This window comes from Corythoichthys intestinalis, chromosome 22 (genome assembly GCF_030265065.1).
Source record: "Corythoichthys intestinalis isolate RoL2023-P3 chromosome 22, ASM3026506v1, whole genome shotgun sequence".
Taxonomy (NCBI): domain Eukaryota; kingdom Metazoa; phylum Chordata; class Actinopteri; order Syngnathiformes; family Syngnathidae; genus Corythoichthys; species Corythoichthys intestinalis.
In genome coordinates, this window is record NC_080416.1 from 210224 (window position 1) to 231689 (window position 21466).

The 21466-nt window shown below is 41.9% G+C and overlaps 1 protein-coding gene across 1 annotated transcript in view; it reads right to left on the bottom strand.

Annotated features, from left to right (window-relative positions):
- Positions 1-1191: 1191 nt before the first annotated feature.
- Positions 1192-21466, bottom strand: part of phf14 (PHD finger protein 14) — a 35609-nt gene continuing 15334 nt past the window's right edge. The window contains exons 2-18 of the mRNA XM_057828572.1: positions 20812-20930; positions 18811-18921; positions 17438-18183; positions 16520-16652; positions 16166-16325; positions 12107-12218; positions 11504-11641; positions 10966-11112; positions 10622-10892; positions 10145-10251; positions 9828-9923; positions 7965-8071; positions 7399-7530; positions 6246-6408; positions 5434-5496; positions 4717-4829; positions 1192-4177 (exon numbers count right to left, since the gene is read on the bottom strand). Coding sequence (XP_057684555.1) covers positions 4171-4177; positions 4717-4829; positions 5434-5496; positions 6246-6408; positions 7399-7530; positions 7965-8071; positions 9828-9923; positions 10145-10251; positions 10622-10892; positions 10966-11112; positions 11504-11641; positions 12107-12218; positions 16166-16325; positions 16520-16652; positions 17438-18183; positions 18811-18921; positions 20812-20930 — 2725 coding nt within the window. The 3' untranslated portion in view covers positions 1192-4170. The remainder of the gene's footprint in view (positions 4178-4716; positions 4830-5433; positions 5497-6245; positions 6409-7398; positions 7531-7964; positions 8072-9827; positions 9924-10144; positions 10252-10621; positions 10893-10965; positions 11113-11503; positions 11642-12106; positions 12219-16165; positions 16326-16519; positions 16653-17437; positions 18184-18810; positions 18922-20811; positions 20931-21466) is intronic.

The following is a 21466-nucleotide window of genomic DNA, read 5'->3' on the forward strand; positions in this document are numbered from 1 at the left end:
TGTGGACAACAATGTGCTCATTAGTGAAACAAACACACTTTGGTCATTTGTCACGCGTTCAATTGGGTGGCCAGAGGGCACTTTAAAGCCTCGCAAGTTACTTTATGCCCAATCGTGTATCTAATTGAGACCGATTTGGAGAAAAATACACCGTCGTCAGCATGTGGCCTGCTATTCGCAATAACTCTGTAACAACTGTTTCTTAAGTGTCTATTTCTTGACATCACTATCCATACGTTAGGTTTGTTAGGATTTTTTTTTTTTGTAAAGGGGACACAGCAGATGGCATCTTTCACCGATGTGCGGTGAAACCGAAATGCTGACAAGCACTTGCGACGGAACTGCAGTGAGTAACACGAAAATATGACTTGAGCAAGCGCAGGTAAAGAAAGAAGGCTGGCCTGCCGAAGCCGGGAACGCTCCGTCGATGATAAATTGCGGCCAGAGCCGTGGCTACAAGAGCAAAGGGAGCGGCTACGGACACATGAAATGAAAGCCAAAGAGCTGAAGCTGCTAGCCATGGTCATGGTAGATGTGAAATAATAATAACGGTAGTAAAAATGTATTGTTCATACCATAAACTTTGCGGCAATTAAAGTCAGAGCACACTAGAAATGAAGTCCTCAGGTTACAAACCGGTTCCGTTCCTACGCTGGCGACGTGGCCCCAATTTCCGCGCGAGTCGGATTTCATTGTTAAAGTGGAAACTTCTGTCAAAATATTTTACAATACCTTCTAAATAATGGTAAAAAAATAAGATGCTGTACGTACCATGACTGCTGAAGTAGATGAAGAATGGTCTGAGTATTGATTGTTTCACACTCAAATAATGTACAAATATACAACATTTCAGTAGCAGTACTTTTGACAACTGTATATTTTACACACACGTGCACAAATGTGTACAGAGGCACGAATGTAAATGGTGATTAAAGATACAATATCACACAGTAGAAGCTAGTCTGTAAATACAGCTCTCGTACGAGGCAGTTCTCACCTACAATTCCAGGTCCCAGGTGATAAATGACCAATGACAGAGGGCATTACACGCACAAACGGACCGCTGCTGCTGCAAGTTAGGAGCAATTCATTAGCTAGGTGACACTCATTTATCACTGTAGCAATAAGATGAAAAGACAAGAGTTTATTAAAGCTCTACTTCCTTTTCATGTGCTATGAAACGTGAACAAATGTGTAGGAAATATCATTTGGAATCAAATGTACAACAATAAAATACTATGGTCAGCATAGATTCAATCCAATTGTATAAAATTTGAATCGTCGTGTTCAGTTACGACAAATGCATGTAGATTAGATGTGGATCGACGTAGCCATTTATGGAAAATGATGATGCGTTTAGACGGCTTAACGACATTCAGATAAACTTCATTTGCAAAGACCAACAGTAAACTTCATTCGCACCGACGGTCCCAGAAGCATGGAGAGGAGTGTGTATTTTCAACAAAGTGACATTTAAGGGCACAACGGACGGGACACTTGTCAAGTGTCCTGACAGAGAAAATTCCTGACAAAGGACCACGAGGGATGCGGAGACCGAGCTTCGGCTTTCATGTCAAGACGTGCCAGTCAACTGTCAACAATTGAATAAGACTAAATCAACGGTCGACCGACCCCTGAATGTGACTCGTGAGATTTTTTCATTCCTTTGAATGCAATTACTATTCACTCTCCTATCTGTGTATGCGTGTACAGCAAAACCTTTGGCGATGCGCAAGAAGTCAATTCACCGCACGGTAAATGAAAATAAGGTCGCTCGTTTTACCGGCTTACACTCGACACACGTGCGTGTTAAACATTCACCCGTTGATTGCAAACGAGACTCCGGTTCCTTTTACAGATGTTTATTGGTCATCAACACACCGTAGAACTAAAACTTAAGACATACAACATAAGAAAACACATCTATATTACACGGCGGCGTTACAAATGGGAACAAGGTGCAGGTGCGATGGGCAGTAATGGGCCTTATCCACCGAGGGGAGGTCGAGGTGCCTGTCGTTTGTGACCCGCGGCCCCTCCGGACGACCGTTCGTGGTTGCTGTTGATTGTTCGTACTCGTGGGCTTGTATACTGTATTAGAGTTAAGTGCATCATCTTACCTTTCTGTTTGACCCTCCCCTCGCCCTTTTACACTCGCAAACCCTGGCCCGCCCGGCCGTAGCCCCCTAGCAGTCTTCTCCAAAACGCAAGCTTTCGGTGACACTTTGACACATTAAAACTCGCTGGTTTACATCATTTGTGAACAATGCCAAAAAAATGTACAACTGACACCACATGCGTAAGGACTTTTTTTTTTTTTTTTTTTTTTTTAAATATAACCACATGTACACTTTTTTCTTTTACCAAGTGTACGGTTAGCGGCTTAAGGCGCGCACTTTGGCTGAACATTACCAAATAAAAGCAACATCAATGCAGATATCTGCATTGTGTGTAAGTCTCACATATTTCAGATTCCGATAGTTTTCAGATGACAGCCAAAATCTGATGAAATAGTTGACTTCAAATAATTTGCAGGCCAAGATTTTGGATGAAATCAATGCTTTTGATGGGCTTTTGGTAGAGAAGAATTTCTCACCCATTTCACATTCTACATACACGAAGCTACCTTTCAAATGAGACGTTATAAATTGAGATTTTTAAAAAATAAACCCATTTATGATTATTATTGCAATATAGGTTGTTTCATTTAGGAATAAAAATGTATTACATTTGAGCGGGTGGTTTATTAGGATATGTTGTCATTACTTTAGTGGTCAAATTGGTTCCATTTTTCGACAGTAATATCACATATTAGCAATAATTTATGAGACAATATATCGCCCATTAACATTTGTCATTGCAAGAAGCCTATGTATAACGATGTATCTAGCACGGCATCTGTAATGCATCATTATGCCACATCAGAAAAGAGTGCTTTACGACACAGTGCATGGCAAACATCTGACCAGTGGAAAAAAAAAAAAAAAAAAAAAAGATGACATTTTTAGAATTGAATTCTACTTGAATCATAATGCAACACATATTGACAGTTACTGTATGATATGCCCCTTTTATGGTATCTACAATTTATCTATTGAAGTAGCTTTCCAAGTACGCCACTCCGATACCATATGGTTGAAACGAACCACCGCTTCCTGCTGGCTCAAGTCGAGCGTCTTTATTGTTGAGTCACAGCAAGAAATGCTGAAAATAAACTATCTAGTTGTTGTATTGTATTCCTTACTGTTGTTTTACTGACAAGGCAAAGGAGATTTTGGAAGCATTGCTCACCAAGCTGCCATCCCAACAAAAAGGGACTTGACTGGCATTTGAAACAAAACAAGAAGCCTCCTTCCTGAGCATGCAGTTCATCCCAAAACTGCCATTCAATACAGCTCCTAGCACATTTTCCATCCAAGAGCCGTGTACCTGTTGCCACTAGTAACACAGTCAAATTCCCTCATCCACTGAAGGAGAGTGTGTTCGCGCATGACTAGGCACATTCAGGTAAACAGCATTGTTGGTGCCAGGATTGGCATTCAGTAGAATGTCTTGTCTCATTAACAACATTCACAGATGATTTGTCCTCATACTGGTTGCTTGCGCATTCCCCTTGCCCTATCCGATCCATCTTCCCTCCTCTTTGGTTGCTAGCCTCTCCTCACGTGGAAAATACAGTGCAATATCACCGCAATAAGTGTATTTTATGATGTGTTTTCCTTTTTGATTTGCCTGTCCCGTCCACAGCTTTCTCCAAATAAACAAAGCAACCACGAGGGCAGTACACCAGACTTCCAAATGGCACATTAAAACTTTTCAGCCTACAAAGACACTCAGACTCCCATTGTCTGTGTCTAAGCAGCTGAAAAGGACAGGTTTAAAAAAAAAAAAAAGGAACGTCTCCTTTTCTGACATATTTTGTTCTGCTCCATCTACGCTGTCACTTACTCTTGTTTTGCCACGGAGTCTCACGACCACAAAAACAAAGAGTTGCTGAATGTAATTATCGCAAGACGGAAAAACAGGACAGATGAGCGGTTTAATGTCAGGATGCCATTCTCAGAGCAATTCTGTAGACAGCTGTTCATCAAAGGACATCGTCTTGCTCTTGGAGCAACAATTTTTCCTTTGTTCGTCGGTCCCACGTTTTATTGCCGGTTGAGGTGGCTCTCACAACCTGTGCAATGCAAAGATATGGTCAGGGCAGCTAGTCACCTAAAACCCTGATGGAATAACCCTCAAAAGTTGTATCCTAACTAAAATAATAAAAACCACAACAAATACATCCCTTACATGTACAGTGGTACAAATAGAATAGTGACCAAGGTGGAGTACACATTCTTGTCGATAAATGTACTTGTACTGTAGTACAAGTGGACGTTGTGTAGTACATACATATTTATCCATGTCTTATTTTTGCAAACTTCTTACAGTATCTTACAAAGCCTTTATGCTTGCCTGATTGGCAAGACATCCGTTGTAAACACAGAAACGAAAACTAAAAAGGGCAGAGTATCCACTTTTAAAATCTGGCCGTAACCGACTGAGAACCTCGTTGGAAGTATTTCCCACAAACAAGTTTTCTTGAACGTCGCTTGAAATATTAGGCCAATTTCCTGAATTGCACCACTTACATATTGCTCCTTTAAAGAAACTGTGCAAATGAAGGGAAGTCTTCTATTTCTGTTGAGTCCTAATGAAGATTGTTTCACTCACCTGACCTGAAGATTTTCACCGTCACTGGTTGCACACTCATTCCTCACGTCGTCCGCTTTGTTTTTTTTTAGCACAGCCGACTGCCGTTGTCTGCGCTCCCTTGGCAGCAAATCCTATGGTAACGCAGATAAGAATAAAGTGCTGCCTATTATTTATTGGAATACCGTATTAAAAATAAAGGCCTATTCAAATTTAGTGAAAGCAATGGAATAGGCTGTGCTGTAAAGAAAAAACAAGGTGTGGATTTTCGTACATCGGACATTGCGATCAGCATTTAAAGTAGTAGGACCGAATTTGATCCTTTTTCTTCCTCAATATTTGCTTGTATAGGCCAGCAATTTCAGTTGAAATAAAATAGCAGAAAAATGCATATCATTGTCATCTCTCATTTTTTGGGGGTATTCACATTTACTTGTCTTAAATGATGTTATTAAATCATTACTTTAGAAGCGATGTAAGAACAACAAAACCTACAAAGCAGGGTGGCAGAGGGCAGGAACACTGGTTGGTTGATTGATTCTCTGGCCAGCGTTGAAGAAGACAACTTGTCGTTTTGAATTGAAAAATACATCTTTTGTAATATCAGTCCTGAACCTTATTGTAATACGTACTCCTTACTGTAAGGCAGGCTAAATTTAGGTGTTAATTTAGGTCTTAATGAGCAAAGTCAACCAAGACAACAAACAGCTCAGGCATTCTTTGAAATGAACGACAAACCTCGATCTTCTCCTCCGTGTCTTCGCAGATAGGGATATTCTTTCTTTTCTGTCCTCTGGTTCTCTGTGGGAATAGAAATAAATATATGTTCATGTTCTGGTAGCAAAGAAAAAAAAAAGTTCAGTAATTTCATTCAAAATGTGAAACTTGTGTATTATATGCACTCTGACGTGATGAACAAAGACGGGAGCTTCGCCCTTGGCGTTTGGATTATGTGGAGGAAAGGCTTTTCTTTATTCAAACATAGACTTCATAATATACTGACGGGACACGGGGCCGATTAATAGGGGGCCTATCTCCGTCAAAGCTGACCGAGTGGAAACGCAGCCTTTTCCGTTGAAAATTGTTGTGAATAAATGCTTAAATCCCTGAATTCTTTATAAATATGGACGTAAAAAGTCTCGATTCTTGGTTAAAAGCAAAAAAACCCGAGCAGTTAGCATTTATTTTACGTAAACATTGCGAATTATGACGCCAATGTCGTAGCAGTTCATTTCTTCCGCAACGTTTCAAAATGCACGCACGGTACGAACAAATCACTCCTAAGACAAGCCTTCCTGTTTGTACGCGGTACAGCTTTTGTACTTTTTCAACCTAAATCCGGCGTTGGATCGCCGCATGTGTTTGAGAATAACTGCCACCGAGTGAAGCGGCCTCCTACTTGAAGGCGTGGCGCAGTGTCTGGGAACGTGTCCCGTCAATATCATGATTTAAACTTTGAACAATAGCATACAGACATAATGAGAATGAGCTTTAAAAAAAAATCGGATCTTTTCCCTTTGTGTTTGGCCAGGCGATGTGTCAATACGCACCGTGCCTCTAACTTGAGATCTTTTGGGCTCGGGCGACATCTCTTGCGGGATGAATTTGACCGGCCCTTTGATCTGCCTCCTGGACCTCTTTGTACCGTCGGGTAGCGTCTCCATAGCAATGTCAGTTTCATCGCTGCTTGCCTGGTCACACTCTGAGCATTGCCTGAGAACAGGATTTCAGAGAAAACAAAACGACTTTTTAAAAAATCCGTTTTAGGGAGACAAGTTTTTTAAGTGCTTTCACATACCAAACTTTTTTATCACACTGCAGCATTGTCGTTTTGGTCAACGATGACCGTCACCAAAATAATCCGTCGAGCAACAATTTTTTTTCGTGATGACGACGAGCTAAAAAGGTGTCCCGGGAGACCGAAACGTAACGCGACGACTGCCGGTTTTCGTCTGACGAGATGTGAAATGCGCGATAGTTTCCGTCATATGTTCGCGATGTGGAACATTTTCTTATTGTACGCCTGCATCATAACAGTGTGACTCACGTGATGTGCTGCGCCCCTCGCTCACCTGTGTCCTCTTCAGGCTCCATTGTTTTGAAACAGATGGTAAGATTTGTTTTCTTATCTTAGCAAGAGTAAACATGCGATGTTGTTTAGCCTTTGAAGGTGTGTGCGGAGTGATCTTCCCACTATTAGCGTTAGCATAGCATTCACGATGGCATGATTAGCATTTAGTGTGGCGAGCGTCGTCTTAAATTCTCAGACAATTTAACATAGTTCGCAGCAATCAGGTTGGTATAATTCATTGAAAATAACGTACTGTTTTGCTGCTGAGTGTGTATTATCATCACCAAGTTGAAGTTGTCCTTGTCGACACTACAATATGTGCCTGTTTTGTCAATGTTCATTCGAAACTGGATCGAATTCTGGACGAAAACCTGAGAACTTTACAGATGAAAACATTTTTTTAGTCATCGTCGACTAAAACTAGACCAAATTAGTCCTGAGTTTTTGTCGACGAAAACTAGACAAAGACAAATTCATTTTGAAATGACCAAAATATGTATTTTCGTCCAGAGGACTAAGATTAAAACGAAACGGGCTGCTACAAACACGCTGCATGCTTCCTGAGCAATAGCTCTTACAGCTAGGATCCAATAGTCTATAGTTGACCCTTATTACTTGCTTTAGTGTCTTACCAGTAGCTGTTTTTGGTCTTCTTGGGCATCCGTGTCAGCGGTGGTTCCAGACAGCCCAAATGATAGTACAGTTTGCAGGTGTCACACAGCACTAGCAGATGTTGATCTTGGTTCTTTTTACAGATGCCGCAGCTGCCAAAAGAGAATGGTAATGGAGACTACATACCATCCACATGTAGAGGGAAAATGATAGAAAAACAACATTTTTCTTCTTCCACATGGCATATGTTTGGTCCCGTGTCGAAGTCCCCCGATATTGAGGTCTTGACAACGATACCGATCGGATACCTCGGCAATTCATTTATTACAAAACATACATTTTCTTGTTTCTTTCGACAATATCCTTGTCCGTTTTGATTATTTTGGTGCTATGTAGCCACAAACAGGGTGGTGAAAAAGCTCATCGGAAAACAGCTCAACCACCAAAAGTCAAACCAAACCTGTTAAATAAATGTATAAAATACACTTCACATACCGTAATATAAGTCACATTTGCATGCAAACTTGCTAGCTAGTGATTGATATTTATAAAGAATATTAAGATGTTGATGTGAGCAATTTCCCACCTGTAGAGAATTGCCGGCAGGCTAGATGGCTTCCCTGGTGATCCCCCCTCTTTTTTGCAAGACTTCCTTTCTTTGGGGGCTTTCAGAACAGCTGGAGTGTTTAGTTTCTGCGGGAACAAAGAATGCGCTTGAAATATTAGAGATGAGATAGTGGCGAAACTGCCATTTTCCCACCCACGAATAATTCCTGCAATTAAAGGGACTATACACACTTTTTTACTCGCGACCACCACCTTCGGCCTAAAGCGTCACTGTGGGCCGCGCACCCTTGTATGAGCACGGAGATAAAGGAAGGGGCCTTCGGCGTATCAATTCAGCACCAGAAACGAATGAAACGCAGGGGTGAAAGTGGGCCAGAATGATCAGGAACGCAGTTCCGGTATAAGATTCAGGGCCAGAACGCAGTTCAGGTACAAGATTGAGGGCCGGAATGCTGGTCTGGTATAAGATTGAGGGCTGGAATGCTGTTCCGGTAGACAGTGCTTTGATTCCGAAAATATGACAGCAAATGTCAAAACGCTATGTAAAAATTTTTATTAAATATATTTATTATTTATTTTATTCCACGGACGGTTTCCGCAGCTGCTGCAGTTATCCGAGTCTAATGATGATGAGTCACATCAATATGCGAATGCACGCAGCAAAGCAAAGCAAAACGCCTGGACTCATTTATCCGTTCAATTGGCTGACATACCGCCATGTGATCAGCAGAGATAGTTAGCTCTGATTGGTTCAAATGTGCATGTTTTCTGGAACAGCCAGAAAAAAAAAAAAAAAAAGGTTGTTAAATTGATGTGACAAAAAAGGGCAATGCAACATAAAATGGATCAAATCTTTAAGAGCAACGAAAGAGTTAAGGAGGCTTATTTATCATATTTAGTTTTATTTGCTCTGACAGGGAGGTTCAACACATCTTAGCTGTCAAGGTGCACTTCGGACTTATATTTTTTCATTTCTATTAGGCTACTTATTCATTTCCTTATGAGCTAAAAAAGTCAATGTTTGCACCGTCTTCAAAATATATTCCATTTCACTCTGCATTTGTACTTATTTTTCTTAATGTATGTTACTTATATCTTTGTTATATATAAAAAAGTAAATGTTTACATTGTTCAATTTTAATATACATCCTATGTTCTTAAGTAGCTAAAATTGAGATTTGGCATTTAGTATGTGAGGAAATGAGGGGGAAATTAAAATTAGGAGATGGAGGTTGGGGTTATTGCTGTTTTTGTTCACTTTTATTTTGCAAATCATTGAAAAAATACAATTTTGAATGAAAATCAGTTTTTGTGCTATAGAAATAACTGCGCTAAAAGAGTTTTCTTTGCATTTCAGTAGTTTAAGAGGTTTGACCCCCCCCGCCCCCAATGAAAGGGAATAAATAAATAAAATTTCTTGCTCTGTGGCAACGTTCGCGTTGGGGAGTTCCAGCAAGAAATTCTAGCCCCTTTCACCCCTGATAAACAGAAGCAAGTCTGAAGTGGGTGAGAAAAGTGTTTTTGCCAAGTGGAGGCCAGGTAAAACAGAGCCGAGTACTCGACCTGAATACTCTATTGAAGGTAAGAAAAAGGGATTTTGGGGGCAGTTCAAACGTCAGGGCTCTTTGTACGCATCAGGGCATTGGTAGCGCATTCAAGCATGCAGAGTTGAAAAGTATTTAAAATTTGAAATGAACTTGGAAAAATCCCGTGTAGTCCCTTTAATGTCTGTGTAGTGTTTATCAAATGTATCAGTCCCTGAATGTTCGTATTTATTTATTTTTAAAGAGAGTCTTCTATATATTATTTGGAGAAATAATTACTAATCAATCCACAGCCATGGAGCTGTGAAAGGAGGAAGACATGCTACGAGTGGTGGTACCTGGCCTAGGATGTCCCCGAGCAGAGTCCATATTTCCTGGCCTTCGCTTCGCAGATCTCCGTTGACGTTAAGCAGCTCCTCTAGAGTTTCACACAGCTTCACGCATTCCAAAGGATAAAACATGAGATCCACGTCATTTATTATTGTCACGAGTTTCATTGTTATTTCTCAACGGGAGAGCGAGAATGTCACGGATTTTTGCTGAACTCGCTCCACCACTTGTTCTTATACTTACATATCCAGATAAAAAAGTAGTGGAAAATATTTGCCGGGAGAAAGGTGACAGTGAAAGAGCATTTTGTAGCTGGGCCGCTAACCTTGTTGTAGTCCACGTGCAGTTTGTCTTGTTCATTTTCAAGCTTGTCTTTTAAGCCTTTCTGCTCAGAGATGTTGTCCTGGATCTGGATCATTCGCATGTTACGCTCTGAACATGAACGGGACAAAAAAAAAATAAAAGCAAAATGTCAAGAAAATCCCATACCGATATAACAATGGCTGATATGAGTTCTACGGTACCGCTAGCTGCAGATTGTGCAATTACCGCCACTAATCGAAGGGGGTTAAAGCTTAATGTGGGGGAAGAATTTGGTCATCGAACCAAAACAAGCTATAATTAAGTAAGCTCACAAAAAAAAAACGAATGGCGCTGGGGACATATAAATGGCGGACGTGGCACGGGCCTCGTAGGTCGAGCGCATCGTAACCAGAGGACTCCCCGCAACTTTACAAGTGGCGATGCATTGGCAAAGGTCAAGGAGCAACAAAGGACAAAATAAATGATCACTTGTTCTTACCTAAGTAATAATTGACAAAGTCGGCAGTGAGGGCAGGCTGCTTGTGTTTCCGACGTCCGTCCATGCAAGCGTTGGTGTCGGACGTGTCTACCGGGAAAATGTCCGTGCTGATCCCCATCAGCTCCGCCTTTCTCATTAATTTCCGGATGGCCGAGGCGCTGGAGGTCAAAGGTCGCGGCAGCTTCTCCCTCGGCACCCACGCTTGAGGTCGAGTGTTCCTGGACAACTCTGCTTTTGCTCGGTATTGTTGCAAGCGTGTTGTGATTCGTGCCTAGTTGTGCGGACGCAAGAAGGTGAATTTAGCAGGAAATTTATTTCCAACCACAGTAAGCTGTACATCTTACCTGAGCTTCAGGAGTGAGCTGTTTCTCCCTTTCCAGCAGAGACACTTTACAGTAAGACTGCAAAGCCAAGTAGTTTTTTCTTTTCCACTTCCTATCAAAGCGATCTGCGTGCTGCTTACAATAGGCAAAAAATGGATCTGCAATATCCTAAAGGATGGAGGAAGCCGAGGCCAAGAAAGGAAGACTAATTAGGTTCCTAATTTCACCATTAAGCCTTTTTTAGGATAGACCTGTGTCTAAAATGTGGTCTGATCTAATTGATCACCAAATGCTGGCTCTACTGCGTACTGCCTGGTCGGGCGCTCGCAGTTTGTTCAAACCAATTTTTTTCTAATAAAAACACTTCTTTCATTGGTAGTACTATTCCGCTCCAAATATGACCAGGAATGGAGAGTTGATGAAGGTTTTATGATTTGACCCTGAAATTCTGAATTCCTTTCTTTTAAATCATTTCTATTTTTAGTGTGCTTATTTCCTTCCACCGTACATTTGGTCTTTTTGTTTTTCACATTACGAAATGTTTACTTTTTTCCCCCACCTCTTCAGCAGCGGCTTCTGATAGGAGTCCTTCTCTCTGCGCACAAGTGACATGGAAGTAAGATCGACACATTCCCGCATCGCAGCTGATGCACACGCCGGTTCTTGCAAAGCGATTATCTTCGCAGAAACTGCATTCCTAAAAGCAAAACACATGTGCATGAACCTAACCATTCGAAATTAGATTTTTTTTTTTTCTTTTTCCCCAAATTCAAAACAGATATATCTAATGGGGTAAATAGAACGATAGTGGAAATATTGCGATATTAAAACGTTTCACCAGATGACTTAAATAGCTCTGTCTGTCGTTGACTCACCATGACCATATATATCCAATACATTTGAATCCAGGCTAAGGGGGTTCATCTGTGAATGATGAAGATTGCTGTATATAAAGGGATCCAGGAGGCCATGTTTCTGGCGACATGCTGCTTTTACGAAGCAAAATTAAAGTTGATTGGGGGGGACAATCACGCCTCCTGCGACAGTACTATGCGATATAATGTGCAGGCCCGGTAAATATTATTTTTGCAAATGAAAAAGCCCTCTCGCAAAACAAAAACACAAATGGGGCAAATACTACTTCACAAATGGAACAACTTACCTTGGCCCCATATTTGGAGTAATTCATCTCAGTGAGGGTGACCGGTCGTAGTTTATCTATATCTCCGAACGCAACACCGGGAACATAGAGCGCACATACCACATGCACCCATCTGAAAAAGAATGAAGAACAATATCAAAATGGCTGAAAATTCTCTGGCCATGAAATCTATCACGACTGGACTTTTCTGGTTGTCGATCGGCTGATTCTCACGAAGCTAATCTACCCCATGTCTTTTCGGGATATACAGTAGTCATGAAAACCTTAAGTAGTTGAAAGATGGTTATGTCTATTACGTATGCGGCCCGGTCGACCATTTCTTACCAAAATAGTATTTTGTACGTTTTATAACTGATTTGAAGAGTCATGACTGTACTGTAATGCGTCCATGAAAAGCTTCACCTCAATGAAGCATCATAAATATTCAATCCATTTCATCGAAAAATATATCCATTATTATCCATCATTTTGAAGATTACAATAAGCTATAATACCTAGTATAAAACAAATATTGAAAGAAAATCTCGTTTCGAAGCATGCCGCTTTCTGCACGGTCATAATCACCGTGTTTTTTGAGATGAAGTTATTCTGACCCGTAATGCACCGCAAGAAGGCAAGAGAAAAGATTGTTTGGCCTATTTTTGATTTTGTTAAGAGTTTATATGGCTACTTCCCTACCGTGGATGATCTTGACCATAACGTGTAATATTACATGACATGAATTAATCACTAATTCTATTAGGGATCTCAAAGTGCCCGTGACAGCATTAAAAAAATCTTACATAGCATTATTATGTGAATTAGAATCATATTTTCAGACGATTCGACTGTATACAATAATTTGGTAAAGCGCAGATGACGAGAAATGACTCTTTTAATCTGCCGTTTACCCCCGCCTGCCGTTATAGCGCTCTAGCGTCCCCAAACGGGGGATGACGTCGGCAGGGTCACGGTTTCATCTCATTTAGAATTCGGCCCATTGAGGGGGAATTATTCAGAACGAGGAAAATGCGACAAAGAGAGCCGCAAAATGTTTCAATCTCTCGACGCCAATATTTTTACAGGATATTCTTTTAATGCAAGTATTTTTCCCCAATTGCTAAATAAATGGTATGGTCATGACAAATAACAGTCTTGTGCTAAATGGCGTATGAAATATTAGAAATGCATTTGTTCAGTACAACAGGGCAAGATTACTGCATAATGATCAAAACTGCCGACTTCTTCCTCTACCGAACGGTATTTCATGCCACCGGAGTTAGTCCGGCTTTGATCATTTCCCTGCCCCGCCTTCGTAGGAAAGAGCGTCAACAAAACAGGAGGCGTGACAGCTAGCTGACACGCTAACCCAAACCGAGCAGCTTTTCCAAGTCTTATTTTTTACTTTCGAAAACGAAAAATCACACGAAACTATCCCATCTCATGTCACACACGGCGGCGGGGCCGATCGTCTTCACTGATCTGCCGGCCCTCGGCCGTGAGCGAGTTACAGCTCGTCGTTCTGCCGCGGTTCCGGCGGGCAGGCAGAGAAAGGAGAAAGGGGAACGAACGCCAGAAATAGCACATTTTCTTCAAACAAAACAGCTGATGTCGGAGCGGGGGGGCTGCCCGAGCCCAAGCCGAGGATAGTGGTCTATTGGCGGCCACACAAAGAAGACAGAGGGGGTGGAAGTGACCGTAGCGTGTGACAAGCTGCCGGTCGTCGGCCGAGTGGCCTTCTAGTTGGACAGGCAGCATGGTCACCCAAAAAATGCAAGCTACCTCCTTATTAAAACGTGCGCCGTGATCCTAATATTTGACATAATATAAAACACATATCTTACTCACTTCCTCGTCGGTTCAATGGTCCCACAGTTGTCAGACTTGTTTTGGCCATTATCCGTGGTGAACGGGAACTTTTTGAAACCCAAAAAGGTTTACGCGCCTCTCCCTGGTGCAGCAACAAAAGTCTGCAGCACATTGGCCTGGCTTGATTCAAGAAATAAATGAAATAATCCGCAAAATCAGCTGAATCCGCAGTCGTTCTGCATACTGTATTATTGGCTGTATACTAAAGATGATTAGCCCGCTTACGTCACATTTGCATTCTTTGTGAATCCAGGAAGTCACTCATTTTCATGGCGCGGGATTCAAAAAATTGAATATATAAATCGATCGCTTCCACACACATCCAAGCGGTCCATTTCATTCAGGAGCATAAAATACTAGAGCTGGGAATCTTTGGGCACCTAACGATTTGATTACGATTACGATTCAGAGGCTCCGATTCGATTATAAAACGATTATTGATGCACGCCCTTCCTTTTTTTTTTTTTTTTTTTTTTAAGGTTTTGTACATTAGTTCCAAAATTGTTCAAAAATACTCTCAGGCTAAACCAAACTACTATTTCAGTATCAAGTTAACATATAGCAGTAAACAAATATACAAAAATAACAGTAAATAAAAAAACTCCAGTCCCCATTCTGTATCAGCAGCTTTAAACTACATTCAATTAATTTAATGTTGTGAATCAACCGTTAAAGTTGTTAAAATTGCTCCCGTTATTCCATAATTTCCCTTTTGTCTACTTTTGGGGCGGCGTGGCTCAGTGGTAGAGTAGTTGTCCCCCCAACCCAGAGGTTGTGGGTTCGATTCTTCGCCCTGATGAACTCGCCTAAGTATCCTTGAGCAAGATACCGAACCCCACGTTGCTCCTGGTGCTGTGTCACCAGTAGGTGAATGGCGAGATAGTGTAAAGCGCTTTGAGCGCCTTGAAAGGTGGAAAAGCGCTATATAAGTATAACACCATTTACCATTTTGACATGTGAAAGTTTTAAAACTATTTTAAAGATAGATTCAAGTCAATATTTTACCGATTTAGGAGTATTTTAGATAAAAAGTTAATTAGGTTTGCTTGGAAGGTTCGCTACAACAGCATTGCAGGGAAGTTTACTGCTTTAAGATGGCGGCCGTTTACTAACGCCCGTATCTAGCTTTTTGCAGATGTGCTGCTACCGCTACCGAGTCTATAATCCATCTAGTCCTCTATAAATGATATCTACCGTAACATTATGTAGTTTAGCTGTACTTGTAGCAGCTTTTCGGCAGCAGTTCAGGTATGTTGTTGTGTTTTTTTATCTCGTGGCATGAGTTGAGCTAGAGCCGTGAGTTGAGCGTTGTCATTACCCGAGGGGCCGGTTAATGAGAAGCATGATGTTTAGCTACTCCCGCTCCGTTCCGTCCCGAAGACCGCGCGGCGCGCTGAGTGTGTTGTACTTCCGCTTTACTTGGCATATTTCAATAATCGGAATTTGGATGTTTGTGAATCTTTCTCGAATCTTCCACGGCCGAATCGCGAATAATCTAAGAATTGGAAATTTTGCACACCTCTATAAAATACCGCGTGAAATATTAAATAAATATGTTTTTTGCTGTCATAGGCCCTTTAAAATGTTGATGACAAAGTCATTATAGCATTCTGCCATTTTAAGATAGCTTTGGTTAATATGCTTCATAGCTTTCATGGGAATGACATTTTTACATTGGGCCAGATAGCCACACCTTGGTAAATTGGTAAACTGTTGTGTGGGATTAACATTGGTTTGATGAACCTTCGGTGTGTAATATGCAAAAGAACAGAAATCAAGATGAACGTCGCCGACCAGCGAGCGACCAAGTGCGCGGCGGCGGCTCGTCACCCCCCTCGACAGACAGACATTACCTCAGTGTGACACAATTTGAAATGCAGATTGAAGGGAAGAGAATCCAAAGTCCAATATAGAGATATCCATCTCTAGCAAGCAAGCTTTGCGCTCCGCAGTTTAATTTGCTGTGTTTTTCATGCTCTAGTGAAGTAGTAAATTTGGGTGCAGCCTGGCTAAGGAGCACTATCAGCGATAACGTGGCTGAAGTCTCCACGCTTCACATAACACACTCTTTTCTCTTATTCCCTTTATTTCACTATCTATCCACTACCGGCCGGCCCACTCCCCAAGTGAAAATCCTCTGCCGCAACCGAGCAGAAGTACAATTCCGATAACCCCGGGCGAACGCAGCTCTTAATGGCCGTCGTGCCGTACCTTCCCGCGTCTGTCTCTTTGAAGATACCATCCTGGTTGGGGCAAAGCTCGCAGCTCGGCATCACTCCATTCTTACAGGCGTCACAAAACCAAGGTTCTGTCGAGTTCTCCGATGCCGAGCTCATGATAGAGTCGCTCTCACCGTCCACGCCGTAGCATCCTGGAAAAACGGACAACGCGTACGTTCATTCTGTCGCGTTGAGGTCCAACCTACTTCGGTCAATCGTAAATATGGCGCTTGGCATTTCGTCGTCTCGTGGCCACTTACTAGGCAATTACTAGGCAATTCCCGATCAACGCTTTCATTGAATTCTGAACAGACCGAGTCATTTACAGAACTAAAATGGATCTTACCTTCATGCACAGTAACGCCACAGTTGTCACACTGAATGATTTCATCTGCATCCTCACTGTTGTCTCCTAGGCAAACAGAGCATATGAGGATGTGCTGAGCGCTCCAAGTCTGGGAGCGATCTAGCGAGGCATCCTGTGAAAATAAATAAACAATTAGGACACGTGTCCCGATTCTGCAGAGAGCAATCCTCCATTCCGCCGGCATTTCAGAAAACCGCCGCTTTCGGGCCCACTAACGCAATAGAGATACCATGCCAAACACTCTGCTTATCAATGAATAAACGCCAATATTGTATTTGTCACTCTTGCTTACTTATAAAGTGCAAAACCTATGGGTTTGGCAGAGCAGTGATAATGAAGGAAGGCACCCTAACCCTATGCTCACAAGGCACTGAATGACATTTACAGCGAACCAAACCTAGGCTGTCTGGGCTGGACTCGTTGCATTCTTCATTCCGCCTGAAACAAAAGACCGACCGCTCGACGCGGCTGCCGACGGCCCCGGGCGGAGTTGAACGTCAGCGCCCGAGGCCCGTGACATCGCTGAAGTCTTCCCCCGCTATCAAAGTGAAGGAATCCCCAGGGCGTGTGCCGTCAAACGCTCCCTCCGAGGACCCTTAAAAGGGTGGAGCTGTCAGTCAGGGCGGCCCAACAAGGGAGCTTTTTGCTGTCTGTCAGGCACCATGCTGCCAACATTTAGTGTTTATTTTTTGACTTTGCAGAAAAATAGTAGTTTGAGGAGCACATCCCTCCATGACACATCTTCTCAAATAAACTGGACCATTGTCAGAATGTCAAAATTTGCCTCAAAACCTAAGAGTGTGATACCCACTCATATTAGCACGCAAGAAATAATGAAGTTAAGCGTGTATGTACTTTGGAGGACGCCGTTTTCCTTTTCCGTGGATTGACACTTACCTCATTTCCTTTTCCTTGGGACATGCTGTCATTTGTTAATTCTTCATCAAAAGCGTTAGTATTCTTAGGCTTCTTCTTGGGTTTCTTCACCTCCTTGTCACTCTCACTGCTACTGTTTTCTTCATCTTCCTCATCATCCTCATCACCAATGCCATCATCGTCGTCGTCGTCGTCGTCATCGTCGTCGTCCTTGTCGTCGTCATCCTTGTCGTCGTCGTCCCCGTCGTTATCATCCGCGCTGGCATCGTCTTCTTCCTCTTTCTGGGCGGCCGCCTTGCCTTTCTTCTTCCCGGCTGAGGGTCTCCAGTCATTGTCATCTTCACTATCGTAGTCGTCCATCTCATTTAGATCCTCGATGGTCGTAAAGTGAAGCAGCGGACGGTTCCTGCGAAAGTTCCACTTTTTCGGCTCGGCCTCGGCCGCGTCTACGTTCTCGCCGCCGGCCCCGGACGGCGAGGCGGAAACGTTGTCGGCTTCTGCGCTGGACTCGGGCTCTGAAAGCTTCTTGCTCTTTCGCCTGCCTTTGGCTTGACTTACGGCAGCGCTATCTTTGGTAGCAGTGTCCAAGAAGACCTGCCGTTTGGACTTTTCTTCATCTTCTCCCGGGGAATCCTCAGCAATAGGATCTGTTGGCTCTTCTTCTATTCCATCATCTATTGAGCAGACTGAATCCGAGTCGCTTTCAGAGCCAGTAGCACTTGGTTTAGAGCCTTCCTCATCACTTCCTTTGCCCGTCCCATCCGATCCTATCAGAATATACGCCGAAAGAGGGGGAAAAAAAAACACAAAACATTAGTCATGTCGATTCAAGAAGTAGACGGCTCAAGTTCTTTGTTAATTCTCTTAAGCAGCACTAATATTTTAATAAAGACACACGTTTTTTGGAAATACTGCCAACACGGTTCAGCCGAAAATGTCATACTTTGCCCGTTTTGGTTGTTATTGTTTTGATTCTGTGTTTACAAGGGATGTCCCGCCTTCCCTCCACCATTCAGCCAATTACCAGATAAGAGCTCTGTAGGTTTCGTAAACTAAGGTTACAGAAATAAGACCATGTTATGCACTTATACTACAAGAACATGGACTTTACTGAACTCATACAAGGTTACTGATACCACAAGTGTGTGTATCTGTATCACAAACATGTCCACCTGTACTATAAGTACATGTACTATTACTTAAAGCACGTGTAATCGCGTGTACTTCTGCTACAAGTATGCGTGATGGGGACATCCCTAGTTTTCTTGTCCGCTTTGGGGAGCAAACTTACCGTCAGAAGTCCAGAAAAAAATGACAGTAACTAACCCTTTATTATTGTAAAGCAATGTGCAAGATAGCATTCAATCCAAATCATCATGAAGGCTAATGCATACCTGAGGCATCTCCCACTTCAAAGTCACTGTCATCTGAGCTGTTATAATCCAGGGCATCGAGAAGAGAAGCAGCAAGCGGTTTGACCTGACGGCGCTTTAATCCACGGTCCACTAACACAGGGGAGTCACAGAAAACACCATTCACTTATCTGCTTTTTCAGACTGTGGCTATACAGTAAATATATTGATTGGAGGGAAAAACTGCCTCAGACAACATTTTGTGCTCTCTTTGCAATCCATAAACAATTAGCATCAAACACTTTGTTTAAAATCAAGAAACCACTTTTTGGTTAACATGCAACAGCGACCACCGATACGGTTACAAATTGCAACGGTCGAGAGGTAAAGACCTATTGATAATGTTTGACCTCTTTGAAGATGCATTGACTTTATTACAGACCATTGTAATTTAGATCCATGGCCAAGCCAACCCATTATGACAATTGGAATAATCCATCCCAAACGAAACGCTTTCATTTTTTGTAATCACTCTCTCTCATTAATCCTAATAAACCAACCATGCAAATGCAATGAAATGTTTATTCTTAAATAAAACACGCAAACTACACGAAAAATAATATATATATTTTTAAAACTCGCAATGCCTGATGTGTCATTTGGAAGTTAGCCTAGTCTAAAACAGTGGTTCTTTTGGGCATTTCCCCCCCGTTTTGGTTACAGTATCAAAATATAGATTGAGTTGTAGAAATGAAACATCATATCTTAAACGGGGGTTGTAATTTAGGCTGGTTTTTATTGAACTGGGCTGCCGCGTGACTGGACCGCCTTTTCCCGTCTGGCAAGCCTGGTCGCAACGCGACTGAGTTTACAAGTGCTCATTGTGAGTGCAGTGGATTTTGGAGGGGCTTTTACGGACTCTGGTCAGAGTGTATGGAGGCATTGGCAGAAAGACCTTTGGAGAGGAAAGGACAGTAGCTTCAAAATAGGTTCCTACATCATTCTTCAAAAACGTAGGATTTATTTGCTGTCTGTTGCACTTACAAGTAAGTGAAGAACATTCACCACAAAGTTTGTGTAAGAACACATTTAATGCACTTACAAGCTGATTCTGTTTTCTGAGCGGAGGTGAACAATTCGCACATACTGTATGGACAAGCAATCTTATTGATTAAAAAAAAAAAAAAAAAAAAAAAAAAAGATTTTCATGTTTGGACCTTGTTCCAACTTAAGTTAGGGAGCCCTGTTCAAGAATAAAGAAGATGCCGGTAACAATAATTGATGGGATGCAAAGTGCTCATCTGATAAAATTCTTCTACTTTATTTGTTAATATGATGTTCTAAACAAAAACTACTTAGAGGAGCAGTCTCGTTTTATTCTGACAATTAAAAAATAAGTAAATGACGCCTATAAACATTTGCCCCCTCGGGTCACCGTTTATATCTAGGAAGCATATGATATGATACATGTAAAATAACTTATTGGCCATGCAGTAACCAAACGCACGAAAGTGCATCACGTTTGCGTCCATTGAATAGCTTTACATAGAGCTCAGCTAACGCTACACGTTTGTTAGCCTCCTGACAAAGTTTCGGACATTCATTGTGTAATATTTGCATTGCCGTACGCGGCAAAGCACTCAGGACGATCCATGACTCTTCGAAATATTACAACGATGAAGGCACTTTTGCTGTCAATCACATTGAGTGGCTCTACCTACCTATCTTACGTAGGCTAACGACAACATAGTTAGCATTACAAACTGTCGTCTGGCAAGTTAGGACAGTAGTAATAAATACAATACAGCTCAGTTCACATACGATTAACTCTAAATGACGCATCGTAGGGCAATGCTGCCGAAGGGACCCGTGAACAGGGTTAGCTAGCGTGGAGTCCCCAGTCTGAGATGGAATGCCTTAGCCGGCTAACTGCTAATTGAGACGGAAGCAATCTTGGGAAGGCTGATCATTTCGTTCAAACCGAACCACAAGCAAGAATAGCTGCAGATACATATTTATATGACGGAGGAATGAATCACTTACTTTTCGCTGTTCTTTCGGGTGTCGGTCCAGTTCGAGGAGCCAGCTGCGTGCCGTGCCGTGGACAATGGAAACCACGTAAGTGACGTCTTTGTCGTGGCCGGATGGTGTTGCCATGGGGACTGTCGGGATGACGACACGGTGACTCAGTAAGGAGAGACCAAAAATCATATCGGATTATGCAGATAATACAGTATTGTTATGGTCCGCAGGGGTCTCCATGTTTACAGTCTTGTGTTTGTTCCTGTCCTTTTTTTTCTTGTTCTCGTTTATGGGTGTTTCTGATGAAAGTTATGCATTACGGTTAAGAAGGTCATTTCAAAAAGTTCTAAAATCTAAAAATGGCAGAATACTATGATGACTCAGTCATTTTTTTCCATCAACAGTTTGAGCTTTATATCGACACAAGGCCAAACAATATTATATTGTGGCCATATTTTCTCTTGCCTTCTTTGTGGTGCATTATAGGTCAGAAAAGAATAACTAAATTATACTAAAACAAAAACAACAAAACACTGTGATTAAGACAGGACCATATACACAGTGCAATAGTAATGAAAGCCGCATGCTAAAACACGAAACTACTTTTTTTTTTTAACATACAAAGTAAAAAACCATCATAATCTTAAAAATAATATTTTAAACAAATTGATGTATT